The sequence below is a fragment of the Leuresthes tenuis genome, unplaced genomic scaffold (genome assembly GCF_036924035.1).
Source record: "Leuresthes tenuis unplaced genomic scaffold, fLeuTen1.0.hap1 SCAF_6, whole genome shotgun sequence".
Taxonomy (NCBI): domain Eukaryota; kingdom Metazoa; phylum Chordata; class Actinopteri; order Atheriniformes; family Atherinopsidae; genus Leuresthes; species Leuresthes tenuis.
The window spans coordinates 34,275,363-34,295,339 of NW_027325360.1; the positions used below are offsets into that span (position 1 = coordinate 34,275,363).

The 19,977-nt window shown below is 40.6% G+C and overlaps 1 protein-coding gene across 1 annotated transcript in view; it reads right to left on the minus strand.

The window, feature by feature from the left end:
- The window catches only part of abca2 (ATP-binding cassette, sub-family A (ABC1), member 2), a 357,455-nt gene that overhangs the window by 84,507 nt on the left and 252,971 nt on the right, over positions 1–19,977 (minus strand). Inside the window, exon 27 of the mRNA XM_072388588.1 lies at positions 3,741–3,843. Within this exon, the coding sequence (XP_072244689.1) occupies positions 3,741–3,843 (103 nt within the window). The remainder of the gene's footprint in view (positions 1–3,740; positions 3,844–19,977) is intronic.

Consider the following 19,977-nt stretch of genomic DNA (forward strand, 5'->3'; position numbering starts at 1 on the left):
GATCAGTCAGACAAGTTAAGGGTTAAGTATAGCAAAATATCTTGTATGTGTGTGTTGTAGAACACCCATGTAGTGTGAACAAAGTAGAACTTAAAAACTCCTGAACACAAGAAAAACACATTGTGGGGAGTGAACACGACAACATTGCTGAAAATGTAAACTTTTCTTTAGTCTATACAGTTCTTTGTTTATATGTTACACATAATATAAAAACAAATGGATGTAACATAGGTGATGTGGGGTTCATCGTCTCTGCCACCCCTGTTGCTGTGGATTGGCCACCTGGCTCCTTGCTCTGAGATTTTCTCTGAATTCTTTTAAAATCTTAATTAGTGCCAAGTACAGATAAAGTCATAATAGTGGGTGACTTATACATTCATAACAGATTAGATATCGCAGGTCATTCAATGTCATACAGTTTGTGTATCTGAAAATGTACACAGACCTGCTTCTGCTCACATTCCTACTTTTGATCTTGTTCTGACATATGGTATAAAAAAGAAAAAAAATATTGTATTCTATCACAACTCTGTCTTATCTTATCATTTTTCAAAAATCTTTGAATCTTTTTTAAATTAACTTGAGTTAATGTTGGACTTAACATGAAATTATTGTGTTTGATCTTTATTTAAATCATTTCGATGTATGAAGAGTGATGGCAGGCTGAGTGCAACATAGCCTCACGCATGCGTGCAGCCACTGATATCAAAACTACTGTAACCATGGCAATGTCAAGCTCATCTGGAACTGTGCCATATGTTGTCACATTTGGTTATAAAGCGTTCACCCAGACAGCAAACAAGCGAACGGCCACTTGCAAAGTGTGTGGTATCAGGATAAATGATGCCGGCTCAACTCTGTCCAACTTCATCAGGCACCTAAAAACGCACAAGGACAGGTCAGTCTCTTTGTAATGTGAAAGGGTAACTTAGCGCATATCGACAGGTACCGCTAGAAAACTAATCAAAGTAAATAGTGTTGTAAACCATATGCAGATTATAGCTTCATTGTTTCCCTACACAGCATTGCTGATTTATCTGCAGCAGCCTGTGAAATTTGGGAAGAACTTTGGTTAAGTAGCCTAAGTTAACAGTTACCAAATTAATTGCTAAGTCAAGTCTATGGGAATGTAGCTTAACGTCAATCTAATTGCTGTTTTAAAATAGCCTACTTTTACAATTTCAGGGACACCTGATAAAATTCCAGGTTGACACTGTCAAAAAACTGAAAAATACAATGAAATTGCGCTGAAAAATGCTATGCATGAGAAGTTTAGGCTACACAGCCAGTTATTAATATGCCTGTTAATGTACCCTGTGGTGCAGAACGAGCACACATATTTCCAAATACATTTAAATATTTCAAACAAGCTTTCATGGCGTTTCTTCACATTGGATTGAAGTAGTCCTCTTAAGTGACCATGCTCTGATCAATTTTGATCCTGCAGTGTATGTGTATAATGATCCATCCATCCATCCATTTTCTATACCCGCTTAATCCGTCGATTGGGTCAATGGGGTGCTGGAGCCTATCCCAGTGGTGATTGGGTGAGGCGGGGTACACAATGGACAGGTCCATCAGGGCCACACAGAGACAAACAACCACACACACTCACACACACTCCTAGAGACAATTTTAGAGACACCAATTAATCTAACATGCATGTTTTTGGATGGTGGGAGGAAGCTGGAGTGTGTATAATGATATTACAAATATTGATAATACAGTGCATGCTTTCAGTCCATAATATACAGCAATGCAGTTGTATCTAGACAAAATGGCATGTGTCTAATGATAGAACATTTATTTCAGGCATTTGAGACTTCGAGACTTGACTTGGACTTGGGTCAAAAGACTTGAGACTTGCCTTGTTATCAGTCCACAAAGAGACTTGAGACCAAAGTTACTTGTGAACATGCCTGCTACTACCACAACTGATAACAAAAGCAATAAAAAGAGCCACCTGCCACAGAGCAGATACAGGATCAGGTTCAGATCAGTAGGGCTGCACAGGGACCCATCAGAGTAGGGTTGGCCAGAACATTAGTATTGTTTATTGTATTTAAATCATTATTTTTAGATTTATCTGTTTTGATTAGATTTGATGTATTAAATCAAATCTAATGTACTCCAGCTTCCTCCCACCGACCAAAAACCTGCATGTTAGATTGATTAGTGACTCTAAATTTGACCCTAGGACTACAAGAGAGTTATTTCTCTCCACCTGGCAAGAAGAAGTTGCAAAAGCAAATGTGGCCAGTTTCAAGAATGACCGCAGAGACCTCTGTACAAAGTATGTGCACACCATCCAGTCAGACAATATCCAACAAACTCAGTCCGACAGTCCGGCTAACAGTCCAATCCAGGCAATTAAAAAAAAAAGGATTCAGCAGGAGGAAGCTGGAGACCAGTGATCATTGCAAGGGAGAACACAATTTACAAACAAAAGAAAAGCCTTTGTCTGGCAAAGTTTACCTCGAGGTTATAAAAATTTGTCAAACATTCTTGAGATGTGGTTATGGGTGTCCTCACAGGTTTGGGCATAGCAAGCTACATCAATCATGTCTTCATTGCAAATTACAATGAGAAAGAGCATTTGATGCAGTTGCAACAACTGATCGGAAGGCTCACTGTAGTTTGCAGTCCAGGTGCAAATATACATAAAGCACTAGGTCATGTGGGCACCCTTTCTACATCGAAGTAATTGAAGAAGCGTCAACTATGGGTTGCAGAACTTCAAATTCATCAGGTCCTCGAACACTGAAGCATATGGTCAATACAACAAAGGGCACAGAGGACAGTGGGTGTATGGACTTAGATTAAAAAGCACCATCCCACTGGGATGAGGTTACATGGATGTAGCAGGGAAACGGAAGACAGCTATCTTCTGGTACTTGTGGACAAGCAATACTATGTTGTTACTAGCCTAGTAAGGAAAGCTTACCGTAACATGACCGTGTCGTGACATGGGGTAATGAGGATCTACTGATTACACATCTTCATACATTATACATCTCAGGCAAACGGGATTATAGAGCAGACAATTGGATTGGTAAAGAATTGGATGGGCAAAAATGCCAATTCCAAAAATGAGAGCACCAAAACTATAGAGATCAGGAAGCCTCTGAATTATAGAGCCAGCAGGCCCTTTCCCTCAATTAACATCCCTTTACATCACACAAGGCGGAGCGAAAGATAAAGAGACAAGATGTGCTTACAGGTTGGCTTGTGTGTCTGGATCAAGAGTTTATGTTTATGTATTTGGCAGACGCTTTTACCCAAAGCAACTTACACTGGTAGGCAAGTAGGGTAAGGGGGTCTTGCCTAAGGACCTCTACTGGAGGTAGTACCTTTGAACCCAGGTCAGCCACATGAAAGGTGGCAATCTTACCGCTACACTATCCAGACCCAGAGTTAAAGTAAAGTATGACGTAGCCGGTATTGGTTGCCAAAAGCATCTCCATACTGCTGCACTCACTCCCCCAAACAAATAACTATGTATTTGCAGCCTATCGTAGAGCCTTCAACTTCCTGCTGTCCCTCTTTGTTACCTATGTTTTAGGATGCCTAGTCATTTACACTCCCTGCATGCGTCTCCTCCAAGGCATGTTGACAGTGGCGTGGTTGACGTGTGGTAGTTTTTTTAATGTTTAGGCCAGGCCGTGAACATTATGATTTTTAAAAAAACTGGGGATGTTGCACTTAATGGAAATGTAATTGTAAAACGAATTTCATGATACCTGTACTGGGGTCTTTCTTCATTGGCGTAGGGGATGAAGTTGCCTCTAGGTTGGGTGTAGTTATGATACTGAGATGGCGACAAGATCAAGGGTGGTAAATCTCCTGCAAAACAAGATAAACAGACTTGTCATCCACCAGTGATTACTTCTTCTGTATATTCTAAAAGCATACAAGGGGAAGAAACGGCTAATTAATGTGTTGTGTCACCATCACTTTAATGCATCAAATGACTATGATGGTGTAATGTGTTCAATTACTATAAGAAATGATCACCACCTCTGCAGTTTCCCTGAGCCAAAGTTTCCTTATCCTAAGACCTAAGACCTTTGGAGACCCCAAAGCCTGAGATGTTTTAATCTTGTCTTGTGCTGCTAAAACACACCTCATCATCAGATTTTTTTTTTTTAGAAGTCCCATTATGGCCCACTGACACCAAATGTCAGCATGGAATCATTGTATAAGTATGTTACTGTAGAGACCACATACATGTACCAGACAAATGCCACATGCACATACATATATATGGTAAATGGACTTGTACTTGTATAGCGCTTTTCTAGTCTAGCTGACCACTCAAAGCACTTCACTACGTGCTTTCTAAGCATTCACACACATTCATACCCCCAATGATACACTGGGGGAGCAACGTGGGGTTCAGTGTCTTGCCCAAGGACGCTTCGACATGTATCCACCGAACCACCGACCTTCCGATTGGTGGGCGACTGCTCTTCCTCCTGAGCTACAGCCGCCCCACTGCACATATATGTGCTCAGACATTTACACATGCACACGCACACATGCAGGCACGCACACACGCATATCCCACCTAATAATGTGAAAGACTTACAACATAAACAATAATTTGCCATCTAGTTTTTCACTGTATCTAACTCTAATTTGGTACAAACCATTGTGGGGCCGACCAATGAAATTCTGCAATAAATGAGATGGATCTGCTAAACAATATGACTATCATAAGCAAAATCTCTTTATTGCGGGGGCTCTATGACTACCAAAAATACATACTGTAACATCTGCTGGACAGAAATTCACCAAATTTAGCACCCACGATTTAGGTTACAAAAAAGTACATATTGAATGGAGTATGTGGGTGTTGCTTCTTTATCATGAAGTGTTTGTTTAAGCTTTTTCATTATTTGATGAGTGCTTTAACTATATAGAGACTTGAAATTTGCTTGAAGTACACAAAATCAAAGTTATACTAACCAAAAGAAAGAAAATAAATAAAAACAATTTCACAACTGAAGTAAAATTTTATGTATTCTTAACTAATTTGCATCATATGAAAACAGAGAAGTTACATATGTTCCATCATTCACATTTGTTCCATCATGAGGAAATGTAAGATTACAAGCAAATAAAATTGATAATTTGTAACTCTCACAAGGACAGAGCATGAATATCTTGACTTCAGTATTATGTGGTTCAACAAGACATGACTGCATAAACATATACTCCAACCCTCTCTACCTGAAACAGCAGTGCTTGTTAATAACAGATTACATAATCCTGATCACACCTCTGTGAAGCAGTAGATCTGTGCCCTGGACATTGAATTGTTAGCTGTGAGTTTGAAACAATAATATCCACTGAGAGAGTTTACCTATGTTAATCTAGGAGTTATGCATATCTTACCCTGTGCTGCTGCCAATGCTTCCTGTGATGTCATTACCTCAGTTGTTGCCATGTTACAAAAAACATCGAAACATGTATGTAGCAATTTCTAGAGATTTCAAACATATCTTCCTTTTTGGAACCCTTCGAACAAAAGGTTGGCAAATGCTTCACCAAAAAAATGAACTGTAGGATACATACATGTGCATACAGCTCTTCTACCCATCCTCCATGAGAAAATTCAGACCATAATCTACTCCTCACCTCCACCTATACACACATTGTTCAGCAGAATAACTTTTAGACAATGACCTTAGGTAGTTGAAGAAACTTTGAAGCAGTGCATTTTAAGGACAGAGATAGGAACTCACTCTGTGAGCCACACAGGGATAACATTAATGCCATGACTGGCTATATCAACTTCTATGTGGGAAATACCATCTCCACAAGGACAGTAAGGTGCTTGCCTAATTCAAGGTAAACACAAGAAACTTGTGCTAAAGAAAAAATGAACCAGACTCAGTGAATAATCCGTATAATCCCTATATAGACCAGTGAGCAGTGCTGACCAACATGTCATTGGGGGCATCAGGTGGGAACCTCCTTCCATCAGTGTTTCATCTAGTTGGGCCTCCAGGAGGCTAGACAGCAATCACGGGCGTCCCAAAATCACTCCCCTAATGCCAGCCATCACTGTTCCTCACACTAAAACAACCACCTTTTTCCACAAGCATCATTATTATCAGCTACCCCAGCCTTTCACTAACTGCACACCAGTCATAGTGGGGTGGGAATACAAACCCTGGTTTGGGTAGACAGCAACGAAAGTATAGAGGGTGCCAGAGGTGGAGGCAGGACAAGACACACCAGCAGATTCAGCAGACAAACTCACCTAAACAGTCCTATAGTCACCAAACCAGCAAAAACAAGGCCATACAGGCCAACTCCCCTAAAATGGCCACCTGGTTTCAAAAGGTTCACATGGGCCACACCCTCCACTTAAACATATCCTGGATTTCTTCCTTGCTTTTCTCAAGAGTCTGTTTACCCTAAGTGCTCCCCCTGCTGGGCCCCCAGCTACTATTGCTTCTTCTAATCCAAATCCACTGACTGGATTTTACTACCTCATCTGACACTTCCTTCTCTATTTTCCTCACACTGCCCACATACTCAACTATGAGACAACAGACTTTACAACAAATCCTCTACATCCTACTTCCACTGGACATATCCTAACTTTCCATCCTCGCTGCTCTGCTTCTGCCCCCAACTCCACCTACCTAAGCTTTTTTCTTTCATATGCTTCTGCTACTAAGTCCTCCCAAGGAACAGTCAGCTCTATGAAATAGACTCTCATTCTACTCCTAGACCACAAGACTATATCAGGCCTTAGATTTGTAGAGACTATTTCCTGGGGAACAACAAGCTTTCCTCCTAAATCTACCTGCATCTCCCAATCACAAGTATCCTCTAAGCTGCCTTGCCTCCTTATTGTCTTATTAACTTTCTCCCCCTCTTATACAAACTGAATTGCCACTCTCTTCACCTTAGACCCTCCTAAATTCACCTGCCTTCGTTTATCTTCAACACCTGCGGCTAAGCTTCTGAATACTTGGTTATGTCACCACGTAGACTGGCCTTGGGACAGACTAACCTTACAACCTGACAAAATATGCCTCAGAGTTGCAGTACCTGAACATAACAAACATAACGGGTCTCCATTTTCCCAGAGTTTTAGATTCTGGGGAGTTGGCAATACATCATATGTTGCCCCTGTCAAAAATCTAATACTCCTTTCCTCCATACTCCACAGCTCTTTCCAACTAAACTTTTCTTGTGTATACATTCCCAATTCAACCGCTGTCCCTGCTTAGCCTGAGCCACTGCCTTTGTAACCCTTAACATTTCCTCCTGTCTATAAACCTGCTCAATAACTAGCTTTCTCTTCTCCTTGGGACCTGCTCTACTCCACACTAGTTTGCCTGGGCCAAGCCCCAAGCCTCCCCGGCCTATTTGTACATTACCCACAATCTCTGTATGTCTAAGAGTTGCTTCTGCCTCCTGAGCTGCCATTCTTGGATTCCATTTCCTCCCCTTGGGTGGGTTTGGAACCACCTTAATAACTACCACTTTCACAATCTTTACTCCCAGCTAACAGGAGCTCTGTTCTAACTTAAGTACATTTAAACTCCTCTACGAGACTAGATACTGGGAGCTAGAGCATGCTTTTCCCATATAGTGCCACAGTACTTAAGCATCTAGGAACACCTAGCCACTTCCTAATGTAAAAGCTAACTAATCTTTCCATTTTTTCTGCAACAGATAATGGAATCTCATACACAGCCAGTGGCCACATCAACCGAGGAAACAATCCAAACTGCAGACAGCACAGCTTCAGCTTTCCTGGAAGCCTTGATTTATCTATTCTATCCTGTAATAATAAGTTATGTCTTACCAGTGACCCAAAAAAGCTATTGAATAAGAAGAAGATAGTTTTCAGGGAGGGAGTTATTAAGGAGTTTCCAGTCGCATTTTAATATATGAGAAAGAGCAAGGAACTGTACAGGAAATAATTTGTGAAAAGCTCCAGATGAATAGCTTGAGATATGTGTGCTTGGAGATTAAAAATAGCACAGCCTTCAAGGAGAAGAGGATACGACTGTTTAAAGTCTAAACAGAGCCAACTAGCTGGACATGTTTTCAAGAAGCTGTCACGAATTACGTTCTGTTTCATGTCTTGTCTCGTCATTTCCTATTTCATTTTGAAAAATCACTAACTTTCCCCTCTCGTTTCAGGTATCTTGCCCTGCCTCCCGTGTCAAGCGTTTGATTGTCTTCCCTGATTCCCAAGTCTTTCCACCTGTTCCCCTTTGTCCCTCATGTGTTCAAATAGTCTGCGTTTCCCTTGTCTTGTGCCAGTCTGTTGCCTCTTGCCACGAGCCTCAATCTAGCCTTCTTGTCCACAGTCATAGTCTTGCCTCGAGCCTGCAGTTCAACGACTCTCCTGCAGAGCATATTTATTTGTAAATTATTCACAGTCATAGCTTATGTATTTATTAAATCCACGGTAAGTTTCATAGTCTGTTTTGTTCCTTCCGTTTGGAGAGATTTTTGGTTTGATAATATTTCATAGAAACCTCTGCTAGCGGAGCGATTTGTGGTTGTTCGTAAAGATCTTTGTGCCGCCGTTAAAGGTGTGCACTGCTATAGTCATTGTTAAGTTTCATAGTGCCTCGGTTTTTTGAGAGCGTCCTTTGTTTAAATCCGCCTCATTAGGAGAGCGTGTCTTTGTTTTGTTATATTTAAAGAGCCCTTTGTTTTCCTCCCAGAGTGGAGCGGTTTATGTTCAAATTAACTTTCATAGCTGCACTCATCCTCAGCCATAGTTACTGAGGAGAGCGCTTAGGATTTTCACAGCCTCATTCCTTTGCTCTGTGAGGAGATCCTCATACTGCCTTGCCTTATTGCTGTGCTGTGTTTATTTTATAAATTGACTCTGAAAAGACCCTGCATTTGTATCCTGAGTCCTGAGGCTCCTGACAGAAGCATGGTTCAACTATGCAAAGCATTCTCCTTCCCTTCCTCCAGTTACACAGACCTCACACCCTCTGTGCTACAGTGTCATCTCGCACCTCAGTTATGGATCTCAACACTGCCTCAGCAACATCTCCCTCCATATAAGGACACAATAAAACCTTGTTTGCTTTCCCGCTCCAGCAGGCAAATGAAGAAGCAACTGGAGAAACTGAACAGAATCTAGGCTGCAGGTGTAGATTGTAGCCAACTCAAGTGTGGAATTTAGTTCAAACTTAAGACTTTAAATGACTCCAACATTCTTTTGTGGGGATGGTCAGTGTGGAAATACCAGATGGGGAATTTCTACATCAAGGAAGAGAAATTTACAACAACCTTTGGCCCATGAAAGCATTTTGGGGCAGTTTCTCAGCTCCTCTTTCCACAGACCTGTGCCATAAACTTAGATGGATGCATTAATAGCTTAATGATAACTAAGACGAACCAACAAACAACCCTCTTTAGGAGAATATTGGAGAAAACCAGAGAAGGACACTTCCGACCTTATCTGGGTCAAAGTAAACAATGGTGACAGTTTGCCCTGACTCTAATCCAAGCCAGACAGTCGCTGCATGGACCTCTCAAAAGGATCTCACCCAGAATCACTTTTTAGCTGAATCTTGAAACTGTATTAAATGTGCTTTATATCGTTGTACAAGTTCTTTTAGGTTCTCAGTGAAATCACAAGCTGCATTTTAATACCTTTTGCACGATCGTACACTGAATAATACCGAAGAAGTCATTATTTTGGAAAATGACTAATTGGCCTATGGAGCCACATTGCCCCCTAGTGGTCCGTAGTACTGGATAGTTAAACCTAAAACAATGCCAACAACGTTTATATGACATTTGAAATTTATATGAAGTAATGCAACTGTTAACCTATGTTTCCTGCTGTTTCTTCTTGTAGTCCATGTTTAACACAGGAAGATAACATTGTTTGGTTTGTTATTCATACGTCCTAACTTTACATATATCCATCTGATTTTTGAGACTCATAATCATCATGTTACATTGTTTTGATGTCCTTATATCCTAAGTTTATGCTATATCTTTAACCTTTATATCTTAGCAAGTTATGATGTTTTCAGAATCCTCTGAACAAATTTATGAAACAAAGGAATGAAGAAACCAGGTTCCTTTGTTTAATCCAAAATCACTTACGGTTAGAATGAACTCGTATTACAAAACATGCCCAGGCAGACGTCACAACAGGTTCAGACATACCATTGGCTGAAAGGGTAGCCCCGCCTCCGCGTCTCAAACTCCAGAAACCACGAGGAAAAGTCAGTAGAGAGATTGAATCAGGATTTAAACAAGATTTAATCATGAAAAACAGAGAGTTTTAAAATTGATGGAATGAGAGTCTTGCAGAGAGTCTTTGAAAATGGCAGGAAAGGAAGATGAGATGGAAGAAGAAGGTCCGAACAAAGACAGAAAGACAAGAAGAATGTAGTAGAAAGATGCGTTTTGCGTTTTTCGTTCGTCCATCATCATCCTGTCTCCTGTTTACGTTGCACGTTTTTAAACTCTGCTGCTGCACGCGTCATCACCCAGTTTGCTCACCAAGACAGCTAGTGTTAAGCTCCTCAACCTTTTTGTCAATCTTTTGTGAATTTACGTTCACCTCATCAGAGTTGATCAGCATCCAAAACCAACCCGACACTTGGACAATTTTGTCATTATTTGCGGTGAATTCCTGCACACACCCCGTTCGTCTTCTGAGCCACTAGACACCACCACAAGCCCCTCCTTTGGCGCAGGAGAGCGACTGATCCAGGCCACTTTAATTAAAGTCCCCAAAAAACACCCACAACGAAGGCTGCGAGACGCGGAACAGAGAGGGACCCAGTTGGACCCCGCTGGTGTTTACCTGTGGTTTGGAGCTGAACAGGATGAAAGTGTGTCAAGTAAGACCTGCCCTGTTCTTACATTTCAGAAGGTATGCGGTGGGTGTCAAGAGAATTCACTGTTAAAATGATAAATGAATCCAAGCTGTTAGCCTTTAACTTCAAATAGCAACAAACCCAACTATTTGAATAATTGCGGTATCCATCCATTCCCTCTCCTTAGTTCTTTTCAATTCACTGTTTCTTATATAATCATCCATATTCAAAGCATTTCTACTGTTGACAAAGAAGGCAGTATACTGAGTATCATGTTCTTTGACTTCTGAAGTTATTTTAATACAATTCAGCCTTTCAGAAAAAAACGTGGATGCCTCCAGATATGCAATATTGTCAATAGATTATTGACTAAATGGATCACAGTTTCGGTGTTTGAATGGGGGGTTAGCAGCAGAGGTGTCAAGATTTATGCTTTGATTCATGTCTTGTCATTTCCTGTTTTATTTTGAAATATTAACTTCCCTCTCGTTTCAGGTACCTTGCCCTTCCTCCTGTGTTAAGTGTCAGATTGTCTTCCCTGATTCCCAAAGTGTTTCCACCTGTTCCCCATGGTTCCTCATGTGCTCAAATAGTCTGCGTCTCCCTTGTCTTGTGCCAGTGTGTTGCCTCCTGTCATGAGCCTCACTCGAGCGTCTTGTTCACAGAAATCCACAGCCACAGATTCCTTGAGCCTGCAGTGTAGCGAGCTTCCTGCAGAGCATATCCTTTGCTTGATCATTTATTCTTTAGCTCTAGTTTATCACGGTAAGTTTCATAGTCGGTTTTGTTCCTCCATTTTTGGAATGATTTTGATTTGTAATCTTTCCATAGACACCTCCATTAGAGAAGCATTGCGTTCGGTTTTGATTAATGTTTCATAGTGCCTCCACTGGTGGAGTGATTTTGATTTTTGTCTTATAAATCTTTGCGCCGCCATTAAAGGTGTGCTTATAGTTAACGGTTTAAGTTTTATAGTGCCTCTGTTCTTAAGAGTGAGTTTCTTTTGTTTAAGTCCGCCTCGTTAGGAGAGCGTGAAAGTTTATATGCACACTTTAATAGCCCTTTCTGTTTTCCTTCTAGAGTGGAGAGAGTTTTTGTTTTTTGATAATTTTCATAGCTGCACCCTTCTCAGCCATAGCTATTGAGGAGAGTGCTTCAGGAGTTTCACAGCCTGTTTGCTCTGTCTGGAGATCCTCCTTGTTTATTATCAATTAACACTTTTTGCCTTTGTGTCCTGTGGCCCTGACAAGAGGAGCACCTCTGGTCATCATGTGTACCTTAGACATGTAGCTCTAGTGCAACTCAGAGTCCTGTCAGCTTCTTTGTGGCATGGTGGGACACCGTTTACCTCATCTTGAATGTGAACAAAGCCAGATCTTCAGTCATATAGCATGAGACATTCTAGTTTTATGGCTTTCCATGAACAAACAATCTGGTACGGTTAATTAGGGAATTCATGATTACTAACCTGAAAAAGAGGCACAAGCTATGGACTGAATGAATAATCAGTTATCCAAAGAAATCTTGGACAGATGAAGAACATGTAAAAGGTGCATTATTATTATTGGTGACAAATTCTACATTCATGGTAAAATCTATCATGACAAGAACATAACTCTCTGGTTCTTCTACCTATAGTAATGCTGTTTGGATGTGGAATTGCACTTTAGTTTTGTGAAGTGTTTTAGCACTGTAACTTGTGTGTTCTACAATTATGTTATATTTGTAAATGTCTTTGCTCTATGTAAACTTTTTGTCATTTGCTCTTATTTATTTGTTCTGTTTTCATTTCTCATCACCTCTTCATTCCTTTACCAAACTCCATTCATCCATTACATACTTTTCTGTTACATCTGAGGACAATATATTTGTCTGACTTCTCATTTACTAGCACTTCAGAGACAGGCAAGGCAACCATGCATGCTCACACTCACTCTGAGGGTCAATTTAAAATCAGCACTTATTTGATCACATAACTAGTGTAGCTCTCTCCACAACTGACACGGAGAGGGTCCTCTTTAACTGCCATTTATTTTATCTCTCATTGTTTATGACATGAGAATTGTTAGAACAGTAATGCATATATGTCAGAGCACAGCACACCACATGAAGTAAATAAAATGACAAGTGTTGTGCTGTGTAAACATAAACAAAACACATAACAAATGCAAAATGTACCTCGTTGGTGGCTTGTTGTGAACAGAGATTCTTTGTGCATGTCAGGCCTTGCTCAGTAATATAGCGATGTAGCGATAAGTCTGCCATGGTAGCACACTGTCAGGTCTCACAGAAGCTCTTAGGTTTTTTGTACCTTGTCTTGTCACTTCCTGTTTTATTTTGAAATTAACAACTCCTCTCGTTTCAGATAACTTGCCCTTCCTCCCGTGTCATGTGTTTCATTGTCTTCCCTGATTCCCAAGTGTTTCCACCTGTTCCCCTTGGTTCCTCATGTGTATTTAGTCTGCGTCTTCCCTTGTCTCGTTGCCAGTGTGTTGAATTTGTCTCTCGAGCGTTCTTCCTCTAGCCTCCACAGTAACCAAAGCCTAAGTACCAAAGATCTTGTTTATTGATGATTTCCTCCTTGAGAGTGATTTTCTGTTGTAAGTTTTTTGCCATAGTCATGGATTTAGCTCAAGTGAAGTTTTGTTTACATTTGTCTTTTTTCAGTAGTATCTCCAGTAGAGGAGTGTCTTTGATTATTAACTATAACGTTCATAGCAACTCCATTAGAAGGAGTCTCTTTCTGTTTATTGATTTGTTAAATTTCTATAGAGCCTCCAACGGTTCGGAGAGTGATAAGTTTATTTGTAAGATTTCTATAACCTTTTGTTTTGTCCTCCTAGCGTGGAGAGAATTTTCTTTTGATTTTATAGTCTCACTCTCCTCTCCATAGGTATCGAGGAGAGTGGGTTAGGAATTTATAACCTATTATTTTGCTCATCAAGTGACTATCATTATATAGATAAAATCTGATTATTGATACTACCCTGCATCTGCGTCCAGTGCTTTCACGGATCGTGACACACACAAGCAATAAACATCCAGGCCAAATACAACGACACTAATATCAGGCATGAAAACGGTTCGGGGTGCAAAAGGTGAGAAGGATATAACCACTCTAGGGGGGTCTGGGGCATGCAATTCTGGACATTTTATATTTAAAAGTATCAATCCGGTGCACTATGAGAGAAAAATCAAGCAGAGTTACAGTACAGTATGAATGTATAATACTGGCTACACTGTGTGTTGACCTGCACCTTCATCTTGTGCACTTCTGTTTGACAGTGTGCCTGCAGTGCATGGCTGCTCTGTTAGCATAGTTAAGGTCTTTCTGACAGTGAATGCACTGTGCAAACCCCTGCTTACTGATCTTCCTGAACACAGTTGAAATGACAATTCTTGGCTGCGGACTTAAGAAGGGTTCGGTTAAGAAGGAGCGCTAAGATAGGGGTATTTCCCAGAGGCGTTCTTAACTGCCTTCTTAAGATCCCGCCAAATAAGCTTCAAGTTCTTAGTGGGAGCTGTCCACCGCCGTGGTGCTGAAACTAAATCAATCGATGCCAGGCAAATCGATCACCCACATATCAGCGCGTAAATCACACGCAACGCCCTATGGTCCCCACACACAGGTGCAATTAGGCTACGCTGTATTGTGTGTGTGTGTGTGATCATAGCTAACAGGTGTATCCAAGTAGTAATCAAGCCCATTAATGCATATATATATATATATATATATATATATATACACACCCGTGGCTAGGCACACACATGTAAGAATGGAAAAAGCAGCCAGCAAACGGAACAAGATGTCACCCTCATTTAGCGCAGAGGAGATGGCCGTATTAGTGGACCAGGTCTGACAGTGATGTGTTATTTGGGGGAACAAAGAGCAAAAAAGACATTGCATTAAAGAACTGAATTTGGCAGGCCATAGCCCAAAAGATGTGCCCCTCTAGTCCTCTGGCCTGCGAGACTGGGGTGCTGTAAGAAAGAAATGGCAGGAGTTCCAAAGCCAAACCAAAAAAACAAGTGCAAAGGTGAGGCGAGAGAGCGTGGGCATGGGTGGTGGCGCACCTGGTGCTGCAACCCTCACTCCCGTCGAGGAAAAAGTCCTTTCCATAATTGGAAAGACGGCCTCTGAAGGAATTAGTGGGGGCATCGATCTGCTGGAGTACGAGGGGCTCTCAGAAAACACAGAGTGAGGAGGAGGAGGAGCCATTTGGAAGGGATTGTGGATTGGCATCACCAATCACCCGGGGGATCCCAGCCATGGCATGATTCCACGGTGCATCTCGTCCCATGTGGTGGGCATACTGATGTGTGTACGGGCATGTCTTGGGAGGATCGGTGTCACTGCTGCCACACTCCGTGAAACCGATGCCTTGCTGAGGCCGGTGCTGTCCCTCACTACTTCCAGGAAGCTCCCCACTGCGTAAAAACGCAGCGCGGCCAGGAGCTGCACCTCCAGGCAGAGGACAAAATGACCCTCCGAATGTATGGTGACACTAGCGTGACAAGGCGTTGGATCTCCACACAGGGAAGCCGGTACTTGGACTGGACAGCCTAGTCCGACAGCACATTAAGTGGGGAGAAGTGCACAAAGGCATTTATGTAAACCATCTGGCTTTGCGCATGGCAACGCTGTTGGTTAGCTGATATGCTGTATTGCAGCCATGGTGTCTCAAACGCGTGGACTTCAGCAACGCCTTTATATAGACTAGCAGGTGGAGCCTCTCTTGATGAGGTTCCAGCCGAGTTCAATTACACCTGTCAGTTTCCCTGATATCTGTTAAATACCACAGGGTTGTTGTTTTGTTTAGCCACTGTAAACTCATATGCAGATGCCAAATGTGTGTGAAAATGTAATGAGTGATAGTATGATTAATTTTATTTATGTAGCTACAGGAACACATAGGCAATTCTTTATTTCTATATTGTTATTTTTCTTCTAATGCTATATTTCTTGCGTCAGTGTTCTGTAGCTATGAGCGCACATTCATCATTACGCATGGTTTTAGTATTCCTTTGGGTCTCAGATATAACTTTACCTGACGCGGCTGCAGTGAGGGTTTGGTCGCTAAGAAGGCTGTTAAGAGTATGTCAGGACGATCTTACATTTCCTTCTTAGTGAAAGATCTTCTTAAGCTAAAAAAGACTCTGGGGAACACGTCCTTCTTTCACAGCGCTCTTAAGCTTCTAAGAAGCTCTTAGCGTTTAAGAGCTTCCTAACGAATCTGGGAAACGCGGCCCTTGTCTTTTCACTGTGACTTTGCCTTCTAATTTGAACCAAGACCAGCTGCACTTGATACCTGCATCCAGTTGTTTGACCACCACAGCATCTTTCTCTCCCAACACGCTCATTCTGGAAATACAACTTATTAAATTAACTTATAGCTTAATTGGTAGGACGGTGGCTTTTCACACTTGGTTCAGAAGTTATATTATACAGATATCTGTTCACTTGAAAAATCTGATCTCAAAAAACACATTTATGCCAAGTGTAGAAAAGGAGTGTTTCACAAGTTCAGATAAATAAACTACAGGCCTACCCTAGCCCTGTAGTTAGTCCTACATACATAGTTGGATTTCAGATTGAAAGGCAAATGTATTTACTGTTACAATAGTACCATTTTTTCCGGAGTATAAATCACATCAGTCAAAAAATGCATCATGAAGAGGTAAAAAAGTCGCACTGGACTATAAGTCGCATTTATATAGAAATTTGTTTAAAAAATAACTGCAAATGCACAGAGGGTGATCTACAAATGTGCCTTGAGTTGCACACGTATTTTGCTATCCACAAATACAGATTTCCTATTTGTAACTTGTGTGTTGGTTTTTACAAATATATGTGTATTTGTAAATATATAATTTTCCATTTGTAAAATAAAAAGGCATGTGTGAAACTGAAAATTCTGTTTGTGAATTGTCACTCAGCATTTGTGGATCACCAATCACACGTTCGTATGTTTGAGACATTCTTTCTGCAAATTCACACAGATCCACAAACAAATAGCTCGTGATTCACAAAGCACCATCCAGTAGATGGCAGTGTTGTTCACTGATGTATCTATGGCTCGGCTTAAGAACGATGAAGAAAGACATGGACGCGTCAGTTGGATGTGATAGCCATAGACATATATACAATCAGCCTAACGTTAGCAGGTTTTTGTTCAAACCATGCAGCAGCTAGGATTACCAACCGTCCATTGAAAAACGGAATCGTCCCATATTTAGCACGGTGTTTTTGTTTCTAAATACGGGATATTTCTGTTTTTCAAGGGACGGTTGGCAACCCTAGCAGCACAGACTTATTTCACTCAATCAACTGAACTGGTTAAGACCTTCAGTGCAGACAGTTCAGTTGATTGAATGAAACCTGCAGCCACTCCGGCCCTTTCACGGATCAGTTTGACAGCTGTGGTGTAAAGGCCTATCTTAACAGCACTTACGCACACACTAGGCATGCTTTCTGATAGCAACATAAAACTTTTTTTTCTCCCACATTCAATATCAAAATTGGGGACAGCTTTAACCGGGCACAGGTCACCAAAATTGGGGACATCTGATCACCCCGGCTTAGTAAGGCTGTCATGGCTGTCAAGATTATCATCATGGTCTACATGTTTGCTAATTGCACAAGTCCGTTTCTAATGTTAGGCTGATTGACTGAAAGAACACAAAGGTGGCTGAAATAAAACTAAAACTATAAAATTACAGACTAGCAACAAACACCATCCATAAATGTTATTACATTCAACTGATGCATCCATGTTGTTACTATGGTTACTGCTAATCAGCGATCTTCTCCATCACTCATTATCAAACCTTTTACTATACCATTTTGGAGAAATTAAGTAGTTGTCTTAGAATATTTAGAATAGTTGAAAAAGATGAAAAAGTTGAAAAAGGAATTTCAAAATCCAGTGTCCTTTAGCCAGGTAGCATTTGAAAATATTTGAAAGGCGCACTTTTCTTGCAGCCATTCTTGCAACCAAGGGGGATGTGCAATTGCCAAGCAAACGTATTATTTGCAGGGAAAATCTCATTTGCACATGCGCTAAGACATTGGCTCGTTACCAACTCCCTTTTATTAATTTATATGCAAAAAATAAAAAAGGAACAATCAAGTTAAAATTGAATTGATTAATTAGTTAATTTTGAGGCTTAATATCTCAGAAATTACACAGTAAAAATGTTTGATAATGACTGAGCATGTAGTGAGGATGGCCCTGAAGTCAACTGTACCAACCTTTGTCTGAACTTATGGACCAAAGTAATGCTATAGTACAGTAAATATGGAGTGTGAGAGCTTTTCCGGTGCAAGTAAACCAAAAAAGACAACTTCTAGGCTTAATTTCTCCAAAATGATACAGTAAAAATGTTTGATTATGTCTGAGGAAGTTGTCAGGGTGGTCCTGAAGTCAACTGTACCTACCATAGTCTGAACTTATGGACCAAAGTGATGTTATAGAACAGTAAATATGGAGTATGAGAGCTTTTCCGGTGCAAAACAAACCAAAAAAGACTCGGCTTAATTTCTCCAAAAATGATACAGTAAAAATGTTTGATAATGACTGAGCATGTAGTCAGGATGGTTCTTAAGTCAAACCATTGTCAGAACTTATGGACCAAAGTTATATTACAGTCCAGTAAAAATGGAATATTAGAACCTTTTCAGTAAAAAAAGGGGGACACACTACAAGCTTGATTAATTGCCTCCATCGTCTTTTTTTGAAAACCGGAATATCATCTTCTGAAGAACATCCTGAAGAATGTGCAACTCTTGGCATGAAGTGAGGTGGTAATGTAAGGATTTTGCAAGGAACTGAGGGAACCTGGAAACTAAAATACTGTGGGGAGGTGATTGGGGATGAAGTGCAGCTGTGAAAAAAAAGACTTGAATGAACCTTATGTGGCAAGGGAAAAATAAACCAAGACAAGACATGACAAAAAACAAAACCCATGACATGACATTCTGTTCCTCAGATGCACAATGTCCATTACATGTGACATTTCAGTAACCCCTTAAATAATTGGTGTAAAAATATATATAATAATTTGTTCTTTTTATGCCTAAAGATAAATAAAAACACTTTCATAATTCGTGCATGAAAGAGCTAGTGATGGGATACTCAATTTCTTTTACTAACTCGAGTTTGTATGAGTCACTCACAAAAGTGAATCATGTTTCCGAGTCATTTGAATCAGTCACTCAAAGTGTGCACCACGGAATGTACAAACAAGTTCCAAACCACACATTTACTTTTCTTTCTTTCTCTCTAAATAAACGCAAATAACCCAAACAGCCAACAAATCAACATTCAGCGCGAAATGAGCCGTGAGCTGCCTGTGAACTGCGAGTCGGGTATGAATCATGAGTCCTGAATCGTGTGGAGCAGCAAGTTGCCGAGTTTCTCGGGTAAGGGAGGGGCTCTACGAGCTGGGAGGGAGAGCGAGTGAGCTGTGAGCGGGAGCAGAGCCGTTGCTTCAGCCACAGAGCTAATACAGCAATTAGCTTATAAGTTATTCTAACTGCAATTGCAGTTAGTGTTTTCAGCTGCATAGTTTATCATCAGTTTGTAACCTGCAGAATGTGGCCCAGGAGACTGTGACGCCCCCCCAAAAACATTCTTTTTTTGATCGGATCTACACTATTCACGTAGGTCACCTATTTTGGTGAGTGATTTTCATGTAATGTAATGTAATGAACTTTGAAATGAGTGATTAACCCACCCATATTTTAACTTAACTACTCATTCAGTCACTTTTATCTAAATTATTTAACAACATGAATACAAATACAAATACAACAACACTCTTTTATGAGAAACGCACTTATCCAAATCTATATTACCATAAATTAAATACAATATGATTTAACCATATTTTTCAACTTAACTCAGCAATTTTAACAAAACACAAAAACATTACATTGATTCATAGAAACACAAATTCAAAGAGACAATTTTCCATGAAAAACACAAAATACAGCAGACTAATAGCTATTGCTGGCATATGTGGACTGAACAATTCCTCTTTTTGCAAACCCTTTTTACTGGCAATCTACCCGATTCCCCCCTGATTGCAGGTTGAGATTTCAGAGGACACATTTACAGCTTCAACATGACACGCTTTTGTC